This window comes from Watersipora subatra, chromosome 2 (assembly GCF_963576615.1).
Source record: "Watersipora subatra chromosome 2, tzWatSuba1.1, whole genome shotgun sequence".
Classification (NCBI taxonomy): Eukaryota; Metazoa; Bryozoa; class Gymnolaemata; order Cheilostomatida; family Watersiporidae; genus Watersipora; species Watersipora subatra.
The window spans coordinates 41,128,326-41,141,774 of NC_088709.1; the positions used below are offsets into that span (position 1 = coordinate 41,128,326).

Sequence of the window (13,449 nt, forward strand, 5' to 3'; positions counted from 1 at the left end):
AGTTGCAGAGGTGAAAACAGAACCAGGATCTGTTGTTGGTTCTGATAATCTCTACCCAACTGGTTAGTTAAAGATTTATTAAATAATAGTGATAACTGCTGATAAGCTCTGATGCTTCTGAGTTGAATGAATATGATAATTACATTCCTTCATTGTCTAATGAACTGGTTTGTTAGTAAATGTTAGTAAAGGTAACATAAGCCAAGCATATGCCTAATGAAGAACTTTCTAATTTAACAAGTTTAAGGATTTCATGTGCTAAGCACAGATCCATTAGAACTAAACAAATGTGAGTCTTGTTCACGGAATTGTGACCTCTACCTGCATGAGACTCACTGAGTTTATAATCACTTATAATCTCCATAGGAAATTCATTCAAGGTTTATTATATGAATAAGATAGTTCATTGTACCTACATGTAAATTGTTTATATTGTAGATGTTGAACATAACCCAGAACTAGATAGTCCACCAGTCAACACACACAGTGATGAAGGTAATTATTATATTAGTTTAATGGATTTAATAACAGGTTGAATGTTTGCCTTCAACAAGGAATTAAACACTCCTGTAGTGGAACACTTGTGACACTGAGACATACATGTATTAGGGCAGTTCCTCTCTTTTTATCAGCACATTTCTCTCAGGTTAGGCACAGGATAGTGTTGTAATTTACAACCCTGGCAACTTCTGGCAAATGATAAGAGTTTCCAAATATATGTCATTTGGCTTGGTTTACTTGCTTAGAGGGCATTCAGCAACTAATTTTGTGATAGTATCGTCTTTGAGATGCCCAGGCAACAGATTTTGTTGTGCTATCAAAAATGTATGCTGTCACATTATCAAGTATAATGAGTAAGTGTTAGTAAAGTAATCTAAAGTTATTTTGAATGATCTGGATTAATCCTGTTAAGTTCCATTATGCATGGTTTTTTTTTGTCATTTGACAAATCTCTTGGGCTAAAGCTGGAAGCATGATGTAACCGGTAATCATTGGTCAGTTGAAGTAATAAACAACAGTACAATAGCACAAATGTGTATGCCTGATTGGTTTTTTCTTAAAGGTGTATTTTTGCTCTTGCAAAAAGTACAACATATTATGCAGGACTTAGAGTTCTGGCATTCTTGATAATCCAGTTTACAACCTGAATGTCATGTTATGGAGTGTTCTATTCTGAAATAGAATACGAGATGAGAAAATGCTCTCTCCTTCCCACTCTCTGAAGGCACAATTGGCAGACGACAATGTGATTTTCAAGAAAGGAAATCTGCCAGAACCAAGACTATTATATAGTCCCTAGTGTCAACCTGGTGATTTTTCAGTGGACAGTCCATTCATAGCTTCTGGTGGCTATGGATCCCAGAGGCATGATTGTTAGACAGCCTGGTTATAGAATCAGGGGGTACTTTTTCCATGACTGATTCACTAAATAACTCAGTCAGTTTACCCCAGGAGCAAGATTGTTAGTTGATATGTTGATAGTTGCTTATTCTTTGAATCAGAATTCCTGAATAGCTGGATCATAGTGTCTATTGGAAATCCAGTTGTCATGGAAAGGATAATTAGGTCACCATATCTGATTGCCATCTACTCCAGTCGACAATAGGTCGGTCATCCTACCAAAAACTATACCTGACATCTATGAGGGTAGTGAGCTGTGAAAAGGGGATTTGTCTTCTCGACGTGGAAGCACTAAAATTTGATATACTGACCAATTGGATCCATGGTGAAAAGAAGAATGGTAAATAGTATAGCTGTAGTACCTAGCAACAAGGAAAAAGTCGAAGAGTGGATAGTCTGGGCATAGTTTCTGGGAAAAAGATTGCAACATAATCTAGCTATATCCTCTGATGACGATCTATCAATTGAGCTGGTAGTCTAGATGGATTATCTGGTGGTTAACTTACCTTTTAGGCAAAGTTGCAAGATAGTCTGGTGATAGCGTCTAGTCCGCTACCTGCGCCGGATGCAGGATTGTTAGATAGTCAAACTATAGTTTCTGGTGGAAATCCAGGAATCATGGAATGGATAATTGTAATCGACCCATTCTATTTGGTGACTATCCGCTCTGGTAAGCCTTGGACTATCTTTCATCCGGAAGAATAGATTGCTGCAAAGGAGGTAGTTATCGTCCTCACTAAACATTAAAATTAAACATTTTGACATTACAGTTTATATGCAGGTCAACTGGAACATTGAACATTACTCTTGTAAGGCGTTTGGTAAATGGACTTTGTAAGTTTATAAGTTCTCTGAAGCAGTACAGATTCCACCCAAATGGGTTTTGTCAGTTGAGACATGATATTAACGTTTTGCAAAGGTGATATCTTTGTTTTTTTCCGGCATCAAATTCCTCCAAAGTTTGCTAAAAAATTATTTTGCTTCGAGCTACTCTTCCCAAATAACATTTTGAAATTTTTGTCATTCAGCTTCATTTTCTTGATTAAATCAGGTTCGCAAATCTTCACTTCATCATGCTTTTTTAATATGCCTCAGCAAAACTTACATTCATGCTATGCTGAAGGTTTGTTGTCACGCTATTTAGTGAACTTGTTAGTGCCGGTACAATAATGTTGAAATTTTTGGAAGTCTGCAAGTCAATTGATTATACAAGTTCCATGATGCATACTTTACATGACCACCTGACAGATCTCATGGGTGGAGGTTAGAAGTCTAATATAACCTGCCCGTAGTAGTAGACGCGGTGCACACCATCATTGTAGTACAAAGACTTTCCATATATGGATCAATCAGTTGTTGCTCCAATCCTTTAGGGTGCATAGTTGCAGAACAGCATTCTGTACACAGCCTAGAGAATGCAGCTCATGGAGGATGGCTCACGATTTTTACTTTGTTGCTGCTGTGTTCACATTGGCTTGATTTTAATCTTCTCCTGCATGACTTGATAAACAGACAGTGACTAGGTTCCTTTCCATTGCTCTAGCTATGAAAGCACCTCGAACACAGTATCGTACTAAAGATCATTTCGATATAAGAGGTATCGATTTTAGATCCTTGCTGTTCTCCTCCAAGCAATTTATCCGCTTGAGAGCATATGTGGTGTTGCATTTTGTGATTTTCCTATAATCTTAATTGCATTTGACATGTCGCTGTAAAGATTTTTTATTGATATGATGGTTAAGGTATGATGTTGATGCAGAATCTGGGTTGGTTGTTTGCATTGTCATGCAGCTTGCTTGTCAGATTTTAGGTTTTGTTAGAAACACTAAGGATCTGCGATCGATCTGTTACTCATTTGTGTCATTGTGTCTATACACCCATCTAGTCAACAAGTATCACTTGTTTTATTGAACACATTTTTCTGTGCAAATATAGATAGAGCATTATACTGCTAGTACTGCATTGTACAGTAGTGCTAAAATTTTGGTTTTTGGGACTCGTCGCCATTGATCAATGGAAAATTCATATCTGCGAATGTACTGTACTCAACTTCTCAAAGCTATCCTTGTTTAGTACATTTAGTTCTATCAAGTTTAACTAAACTAGATTGGACATCACTATCTAAATGTTTTGAGATTTTACTGTTTTAGATTTTTAGCAAATTGCTGCGATTTTTTCTGGTAGTTGCTATCTGTCCATTTTTAGTAAGCAGATTCCCTCAAGAAAAATCATATCATACTAAAGGCTTTACATCTGATGGTTGTTCTCAACAATCTTTGCACATTTCGATATTTTTACCTGAACTTGTACCTCAACTTTGAATTGTACTTCAACTTAGCCATACTTGGGATGAGAACTCCAAAAATCATTTTATGTTACTTGTAGGGTTAGGTGAAATTTTTTTTGCCATAACATTACTTGTGTATGTATGGTACTACCAAGCCTGTCTGTCCAAAAACTCTCACAGTGTCAACTTGTATTATAGGTGAATATTGTGGTAGCTTTACTCATGGCAGTACTTTAACAAGACACACAGAGACTCAGAATGGAGATAAGCCATGTCAGTGTGCGTTGTGCAGGAGTAGCTTTGCTGATCGGTGTCATCTGCCAAGTCACATGTGGACTCATACTGAAGAAAAACCATTCCAATGCAAGATTTGCAGTAGTAGGTTTTCTTTTCCCAGTCGTCTTACGAGACACATGAGAACTCATACTAGAGACAACCTATTTCAATGCGGAAAATGCAGCAGGAGCTTCACTCAACGCCATGGTCTAACAAATCACATGAAGACTCATATTGAAGAAAAATCATTTCAATGTGCAAAATGCAGCAGTAGCTTCGCTCAACGCCATGGTCTAGCAAAGCACATGAAGACTCATTATGAAGAAAAATCATTCCGATGCAAAATTTGCAGCAAGAGCTTTCCTTCACTCAGTCATCTAACAATTCATATGAGGACTCACACTGGAGAGAAACCTTTCCAGTGCAAGATTTGCAGTAGTAGCTTTGCTCAACGTAGTGCTTTAAAAAGTCACACGAAGACTCATACCGGAGAAAAACCATTTCAATGCAAGATTTGCAGTAGAAGTTTTGCTCAAAGCAATAATCTAACAACTCATATGAGAACTCACACTGGAGAGAAACCATTCAAATGCGAGATTTGCAGCATCAGCTTTGCTCAACGCCCTGGTCTAACAAGTCATATGAGGACTCATACTGGCGAAAAACCATTCCGATGTAAGATCTGCAGTAGAAGTTTTGCGCAACTCAGTACTCTAAAAGGTCACATGTGGATTCATACTGAAGATAAGCCGTTTCAATGTAAAATATGTAATAGTGGCTTTACTATTCAAAGTAGTCTAACAAAGCATATGAGGAGGCACAATGGAGAACAGTCACTTTAATGTAAGATGTGCATAAAAAAGGGTCACTCGTCTTAGAAGTTTAAAAAAACGATTAGGACTCATACTAGAGTAAAGCCATTCCAATGCAAGATTTTAAGTAGGAGTTTTGCTGAAAGCTTGTCATTTAACAAAACATGTGATGACTCTTACAAGTAGGTGAGAGAAGCCATTTTTGTTCAATGTGTATATAAGGGATCGTACATGTTGGCATGTATTATGTATACTACTCACATATACTTCTACTTGTTGTTTAAAGATTGTTTGGTGAATTGTTTTTTGTTGTGTGATCACATCGGTTGCGTATTGAAGGATGATTAAATTAATTATTTGTATGAAATAAAGTGGGTATTATATTTAATAAAATTAAACTGTTTAATAATTGACAAGCTTTGGTTCTGTCTGGTTGAACCAAATTGAACACGACTGACGTTTGCAGGTTTTTGTGCATAGGCGCATGAACTGATTTTTCTGATGTCGGAAAAGGTGGATTAGTTGCTTCTGTTCTGAAATCTTTTAGCAAATATTTTGTCTGATAGTACAATAATTTTTTTACAGCCAAAATGGAACAGTTAACACAAAATCTAAGGTTTCTTGTTGCGTTTATTCGAGTTATTTCTAGATTCTGCAATCAAAATCCAGCCTCAATATGTATATTATTGACCCGCTTAAAGATTAACCCTAGTACTGACCAATCCAATGTCGTCAACCTTATTGATGGCTGGCTTATTTTGGCCAGTCCAATCAGATGGTCCCTTATAGGATTGTTCTATAATTTTCATTATTGATAGGCCAATCTTATTTTGTCTACTAATAAGATTGGAGCAGACAAAAAGAAAAGACCGCTATTGGTTGAAATTGTTGTGATCATCCAGGTATTTGCCAGTTTGAAAAAAAATTAATTTGAAGAAGTAGATCATAATGGTGACTCAGAATATGTACAAAGAAAACAGAGAAAACATTTTAGGCTACTTAGATTCTGATGACAGAGATTGAGGTCAACAAGTTTGATTACGATTACTCAGAGATCTCTGCTGAATCAGACTCAGACTAACCAGAATGTAAGTAAGAAATATTTTAGCTTTTCATCTCTATTTATTTCAACTACACAAAACACTTCTTTCGTGATATGTACATGTAGTTTGAAAGTTAGAATGAAAAATTTTGTTATATATATGTTAAATACAAATTGGTTTTCTGTCCGAAGCCTGTTTTATTACTTGGGCAACACCGGGTAGGACAGGTAGTTTGTAATAAATATCTTACATCATTCATTATCATATTTATACATGTCATTGTCAACAATAGTAGTAATAGTAACAGCGTCCTATATGGGCGAGGGATCAGATATTGAAGCAGTTGGTATGTAGCTTCAATGTTTCTAGCTATGTTATGTGATGTACCCATAGACCTATTAACTATACTAGACTGGGCAATCCAATGCATTACGGCTCAGCATTGTGTCCCACTTAAATAGCCACATTCCTCGCGACGCAACGTCAACGCTTTGTTCACTTGCAGCTGGTCAGGCAAGCGAGTCATCATTGTTTACATTGAAAGAATGGCCGATACAGCTTTGTTGCTACATGTTATTTGACATAACTACTAAAGTACACAAGATATTGGTTTAAAATTTTAGATGCAAAGCTTATACACTATGCTTTTCCTACCCTGCAAATTTGTAAACATAAAGTTGAATATTTCATATGTAAAGTGCCAGTAAAAATATATATTGATCTATTCAAAAATATTGCAAAATTATCAATGTTGCCCTATGCTATGGGCTAATATGTCAGATAGCTAGGTGCACAAACTGATTTCAAATGCATACCCACTGGTAAATGGTACACTGATCGCAGTCTGCCATGAATATAAATGTTGGGTTTTAGGTGTTATAAAAACAGCATCAGAAAATAGGTCTATGTTCACTTTGTTGCTTTGTTCACTTTGCCTAGTCCAGGCCATATTTTAAGTAGGAAGCCATGGAGAGTGAAGCAACTACCAGCACTGGAAATGATTCAAAGGTAAATTTTACTTAAATTGTTTTCAAGTGTGGTTGTGAGAGGTACCTAGATATGAAGAGCAAGAAATCTTGCGGATTTTTTCGAGATATGCATACAAATAATAGTTATTCCAAAATGTTTTCCTAAAGTTCATTGCTGGCACTAATATTTGAAAAGTTGCTTCGCACAAAGAGGTGCCAACCGCGAAGTAGCCAAAGTGTTGCCCATTTCATGAAGTTTTTCATGACCATGGCAGGTGGACATGGGCTAGTAAATGAGTCTGGTGATGGCTGCCATACTAGAACCTACTGATGTACTAAGGGTATTTGATTCTCCGCCAAAATATTTACAACCGACTCAACCAATGCATGGATGACTGTTATGCCGACCAACACTATCTAAATCATCTCCACCAGACCGCAATGAGCCAGTCCTGGAACCTTCACTTTGCTATGAAAAGCCAACAGCCGCCAAGCAATCTGAAGAGATCATTCCCGACCCTCTACATAAGCGTACCTCATACCTTGGAATAGGGAATTAAATTTTTCAAACATTTCGCGAGGCCAAGTATTTACTTCTGTACAAGCTTAGACAAGAGCATATAGAAACACTGTCCTCAAAGATTCGGGCCAAGGGAGGTTTCAACAATAATCCAGATGTCTGTAGCTTCAAATCTGTACTGAGAGCTCGACTAGTGAAAACAGACATCACACCTAGCACGAGTGCTAACTGTCTTGATTGTGATAGCTCAGATGGCTCCTGCTCCCTACTTCTCTCATCTAAACAAAGAAAAATTCTTGTAGAAAGTGATGATGACTTCCATGATTATTTGGAATCAAGCGAACGGCTGGAAATCGACCTGTCAAAATCTGTCTCGGACATAGTCGAGTACATCGGTAGGTAAATACAACCAATTCCTCCAAGTTTTCTACAAAATAAGAGATCTGGCACACATTGCAGCCTTGCTGCATGTGCTAAACTGCATGACTGCCCATATTTTGGTACATGATTTAGGTATGCACATGTATTTTGGTATTAGCTACTTTCACTTATTGTTAGTGTATAGAACAGATATACAGGTAGCAGAGTGGCTTGAAATAATACTGCAGCGGATCAGTGAGATGTAGGTAAATTTATTTTACGTTTGATACATATACTTTTTATAATAATATTAACATATAATATTTATTTAGCAGGTTATGTGGTACGGAGCTTAAAACTCAACTGCAATGACTGCACCAGCTTTATAGCCTCCTGTCCAGGTTTACGCACCTGGGATGATGCGACACTAATCAGTGTAAAAGATAGAGGTGGTCTGTTTACACCTCATCCTATCATCACAAAGATATGTCTAGGCTCAGAACAGATTATACGGCAGTGTGTCAACTTACAAGGAATCACTGCAGACATACACAAGCTGGTGGTCACCAAGACTCTTTTATTGGTTTTACAAAGCAATTTGCATCAGGAATTTCCATGCTCAAGTCACAGCGCAGCCAGCGTTAGTTAAAACTATCACATCCAGATATGTCAGAATTAGAATTCACCACGAGGCTACAAAGGTAGCAGCTAACAAAAGTAATCTTAGATCAAAGCTCAGCCGACTGGTCGTCTTTAGTCATGTGTAGCCTGTCACAATAATTATGTCTAGAAAAGTGTACCATTTGTCATTTGTTTTCTACGATTTTTCTGATGCTGTTTGCATAACACCTAAGACTCAACATTTATGTTCATGGCAGACTGCGATCAGTGTACCATTTACCAGTGTGTATGCATTTGAAATCAGTCTGTACACCTAGCTATCTGACATGTTAGCCCATAGCATAGGGCAACATTGATAATTTTGCAATATCTTTTGAATAGATATATACATTTTTACTGGCACTTTACATATGAAATATTCAACTTTATGTTTACAAATTTGCAGGGTAAGAAAAGCATAGTGTATAAGCTTTGCATCTAAAATTTTAAACCAATATCTTGTGTAGTTTAGTAGTTATGTCAAATTACATGTAGCAACAAAGCTGTCTCCGCCCATTCTTTCAATGTAAACAATGATGACTCGCTTGCCTGACCAGCTGCAAGTGAACAAAGCGTTGACGTTGCGTCGCGAGGAATGTGGCTATTTATGTAGGACACCGTGGCTTCGCATTGCCCAGTCTAGTATAGTTAATAGGTCTATGAGAGTAGCAGAGATAGCAGTTGACTGGTACATCTACTGAAGGAAAAGGGTGTTCAGCTCGTACCTTCTCTATGTCATCTTCAAACACACCTCTTTTAATAGGATTGAACTGTGGCAGCATAGCGAGATATTTAAAAGTTGTCGTTTCCCAACCATGATTTGTCCTATTACATCTAGTACCTCTGCTACCAATAAATCCTCGACAGAACGTCAGAAAGACCAACTAAAATAGTACACATCAAACTAGACTTGAATTAAAATTAATAAGTCTAGGCTTTATGGTGCCATCCTTATTGTAAGCAGAATCTTAAGGCTTTAAGATGCTACCCTTAATATGAACAGGAGCCAAGGTGTAAAAAAGGACTAGCCATACCCCTTCCCTAAACACACATGTCTGAGGTTAGAGACCGTGTCATCTAAGTTGACACATACTTCTGGGTGCCCAGAATATTCTACAATAGTCATTAATGTCGACACTTCTGGGTGGCCAGCATCTGATAGCATTACTGTAAAACCTCCATTTGAATGCCATGGAGCTCTATTTTTAAACCCTTCTCCTATAGTGGCGGTCAAATAGAGGGGGCCTTCAAATAAAAGGTGGCGCTGTATTTTTAAAATAGCTTATTAGAGTTCAGGGAAGATAAATTCAGGCTTTCTAAGGGTGATGCAAATGTCACCAATACTTTGCACTTTCCTTTGGGCGTAGGTACATAGAAAATCTTTAAATTAATATGCATTAGAAAGTCAAGAAATAACTCTGCCAGTTGATATCAATTGCGTACAATTAACCTGTGAAGATTATATAGCCTGTGGCCCTGCATCCTGCAATTTGTTGGTGCTTTCAATTTTTTATTTCTTTCTAAATTTGAAGGTATATTTTCATTTTATAATTATATATAAAAGCTCATTGCACTCATTGATATGTTTGCTACAGTTTGCAGCCAAAACTAACTTTTATGTACAATAGAAAATGAGATACGAGCGTCGATCCAAAGTAAGATCATATTACCTCAGTGATGTTATTAAATAATATACTATAAATCTGCAAATTTATAAGTCATGTAATAATAATAATTTATCAAATTCTACAAATACATTTATTCAAAAATAAGTGGCATAAATTAACTGTTTGTAATACATAGAGAAACAAAAATTAATATTTTTGAAACAAAAATATTTGCATCAATTGCTCGGCCAGTTGCCTTCAGATTGTTGCTTTTTATGAAACAAACAACTTCTTCTGGCTGTCCATTACCTTCCACAATATCTGCTAACCTCATCTTTTCTGCACTGCTGAATTAGTTGATGTTAGCATCAAAACATTTTTTTAGAAGACCAAAACTCTATTGCGTAGGATTCCGCATAAATGCATCTCATTCCACATAAATGCAATGCGTAAAAGTTTTACTTGCTAAATACAATTTTTAGCCTAAAACTAGCCGCTCATATACCATCGTAAAAGTCAACTCTTTTTCATATACATCGAAGTATCAAGACCGCGTTAAACTAAAAGCTATTGTTAATTTGCTACAGTTACTAATTATTTCTGTGGTGTTGCTTTCAAGGATTTTAACAAAAAAACTAAAAATCTTTTGAGTTGGAAAACGAACTTCGATCAATTTTTATTGATGTAACTGAGCAACTGAGCAACTGAGCAACTGAGTAACTTATTAGTACCATTTTGTAGACACTTTTCGAGTTATCACTCTTTATTATCTATAAGTCTCTAAATTTGTCGTCAGTCGTCGTTCAATGTGTGTCCGGCTTTAGCGAGTAAAATTTAGGAATGAACAATGCGCTTCGTACTGGATTTAAACTCACGAAGGATGCAACTGCAAGTTTGTAAACACACTAGCCTATCCATTTTTCTAACTATTTTTCAACCCTTTTCCTATAGTGGCAGTCAAATAGAGGTGGCATTCAAATAAAGGTGGCGTTCAATTAGAGGCTTTACATTAGATACAATATTAACTATAGCTATTAATGATTGATGTAGAAAATAGTGTAAAACGTTATTCATATTATTCACTACCTTAGTAAAAGACTCCAGCTCAGGTTGACATAGCGCATCTACCACTTCCTGTAAAGAGCAGTGGCTTCCATCGTTACCAGAACTGTTTCCATTCATATCTCTATGAGATATAATGATTAAAGCCACCACAGAGCCATGAACAGGTTGTTGAGAGAAATTTTTAATTTCTCCCAGCATCTCGTCTGCTGACTTGTCAAACAGACATTCAACCTAAAGACAAAATTTTGTCACAATAACTTGTAGAATCTTGTAAAAGCTGAAATAACTTACCTGGTCATAATTTCTATCTTCTTAGTAAATCCAACCAAACAAATAAAATTTGTGATGAATATCAGTACTAGAATGAACAAGCTTTAGGGAAAGCTTTGATGAAGAAACAGGAAGTGAGGTCAAATGATGAAGTATTCTGTCTTTTCAAACTATATGAGCAGGCTAGTACGGTTTATAAAATATTGATAAATAAACCAAAGGCATGTAACTATCTTAAAGGCCTTCATATAATATCTTACTATAGTGAATCCACTGAGTGAGAGACAAGTAATCAGTCTTATAAACAGTAGTTAGTAATTAAGGCAAGACAACCTTTTGGTCAATTTGTAGTGCTCCCATTCAGTCACTCAATATTTTAAAGAATGGTAAAGCTGTGTTTATATTGTAGAAACTATTATGACCAAATTTGGATCACTCTTTGAAAATTTTGCAGCCAGTACCAGATTTGTAAGAGTACACAATTTTACTGTCTGCTAAAATCTAGAGGGTAGATTTACATAGGCATTTTACAGACTCCAACTCAGATTGTATCTCTGCAAATGAGTGCGATGAAACCCAAAAGCTTAGTTGCACTGAAACTGAGGTTTCTCATTTGCTTGTCAATTCAGTGAATGATGAATGTAAATTCATGTTTTTTTTCGGTAGCCATCATAGACCAGCGCTTCATCCTAACTACCAATGACATTACTAGGGCGTTCTGTAACTTTACATATAAAATAACATTCCAAGTGAAATAACCTTTATGTTCCATAAAGGTTACTGTGGATTGTTTAAGCAGGTAACATTTGACATGTAATATAACTAGAAAGTTATGGTGCAACATCACTTTGACCTTCAAATGAATGTTGAGGCAGTGTTACATGAAAGTTACTTTAAAATGTTGGAGTGTAAACCTCCATATAACATTGAGTTACAATGTAAAGGGAACATTATGGTCTGACATCATTTCTATTCTCAAATGAAAGTTACAACAATATTCTGACTATGTTTCTCTTATAATCTTGTTTAATAACATTTTTATTGTAATATTTCATTCTTGCTCGTTAGTAGGCTCTTTTAGAACTTTTCTCAATTGCTTATCGAATGGCAACACATCCTTAAAAACTAAGTTAACCTTACTTTTACTACTTTTACCAGAAAGGCATGATTTATTGTTTTAAAGTGTCGCCATTTCATAATGAAAACATTACTTAAAGTTAAATGAATTGAAGCATATTAATAATTTTATTTATTATTTATTATAAATATAACAAGGAAAATAATGTAAAAAAAATTATATTGATTTTAAATGATTTATGTAAGAAAAGGTCATTACAAATTTCAATTTCCGTACTTCATGACAAATATCGCAAAATTGACTGGGTTCCATTAGAACATGTGTGGCATTAGAGTGCATTTGTTACAGCATGTGAGCATGATAAATATGTCACAAGCGATTTTTATAGCTATATTTTGGTTGTGTGTTATATTATTTTGTTATTACATCATGCTACCATTCATGTATTTACCGACCATATAGCTTAAGGAAGAGATGCTGTGATACAGTTATGCTTGGTAAATTATAGTAACTTTGCGCTTAATCCGTTAAAGGAACATTATGGGAAATGTTAACAAAATCTTTGAAAGTGTCTACACATTTACATCCAGCTAATTTTCTGCACGTAACATTACTGGGTTGTTTGCTAATATCTTTGAGGCAACATCATGGAAGGACTGTTTGTGGAATACTACGTAACTTTCTCTCAATGTCGTCGAAATGTTGTGCGAGATCATTTACTGAACGTTGTAGATATTTTCTGTGCAGAACATTTTCCACAACATTGCTGGAATTTGAAAAGGTATACACAGCATCTTGTGAAAATGTTGTACTAAAATGTTTTTGGGATTTTTCGGAACATTCCTGGAATGTTTTTTAAATACAAAATGGTTAGTGGGGATTGCACCAAATCAAATCACTGAAACCATTTCAATTGTTTATTGTCATGGGGCGAGGATTAATTTGTATACCTACACTAATCTCATTGGCATTTATAGATTGACAGCACTATACATGTACAAGGTAATTAACAGTAATTAAGATAGTCTGAGATTTGTTAAATAAACAGAAGCATTTTTAAAATCAGTTCAATTCTAGGCATTTTGATCTCAATTTGTTTGGC

At 35.9% G+C, this 13,449-nt stretch overlaps 1 protein-coding gene across 1 annotated transcript; it reads left to right on the plus strand.

Annotated features, from left to right (window-relative positions):
* Positions 1 to 3: 3 nt before the first annotated feature.
* LOC137387873 (zinc finger protein 25-like) lies at positions 4 to 5,146 on the plus strand. The gene is made up of 4 exons (XM_068074387.1): positions 4 to 62; positions 439 to 495; positions 3,887 to 4,639; positions 4,709 to 5,146. Exons 3-4 carry the CDS (start codon positions 4,018 to 4,020, stop codon positions 4,804 to 4,806), a joined length of 720 nt encoding a protein of 239 aa, XP_067930488.1. The 5' UTR covers positions 4 to 62; positions 439 to 495; positions 3,887 to 4,017; the 3' UTR covers positions 4,807 to 5,146.
* Positions 5,147 to 13,449: the final 8,303 nt, after the last annotated feature.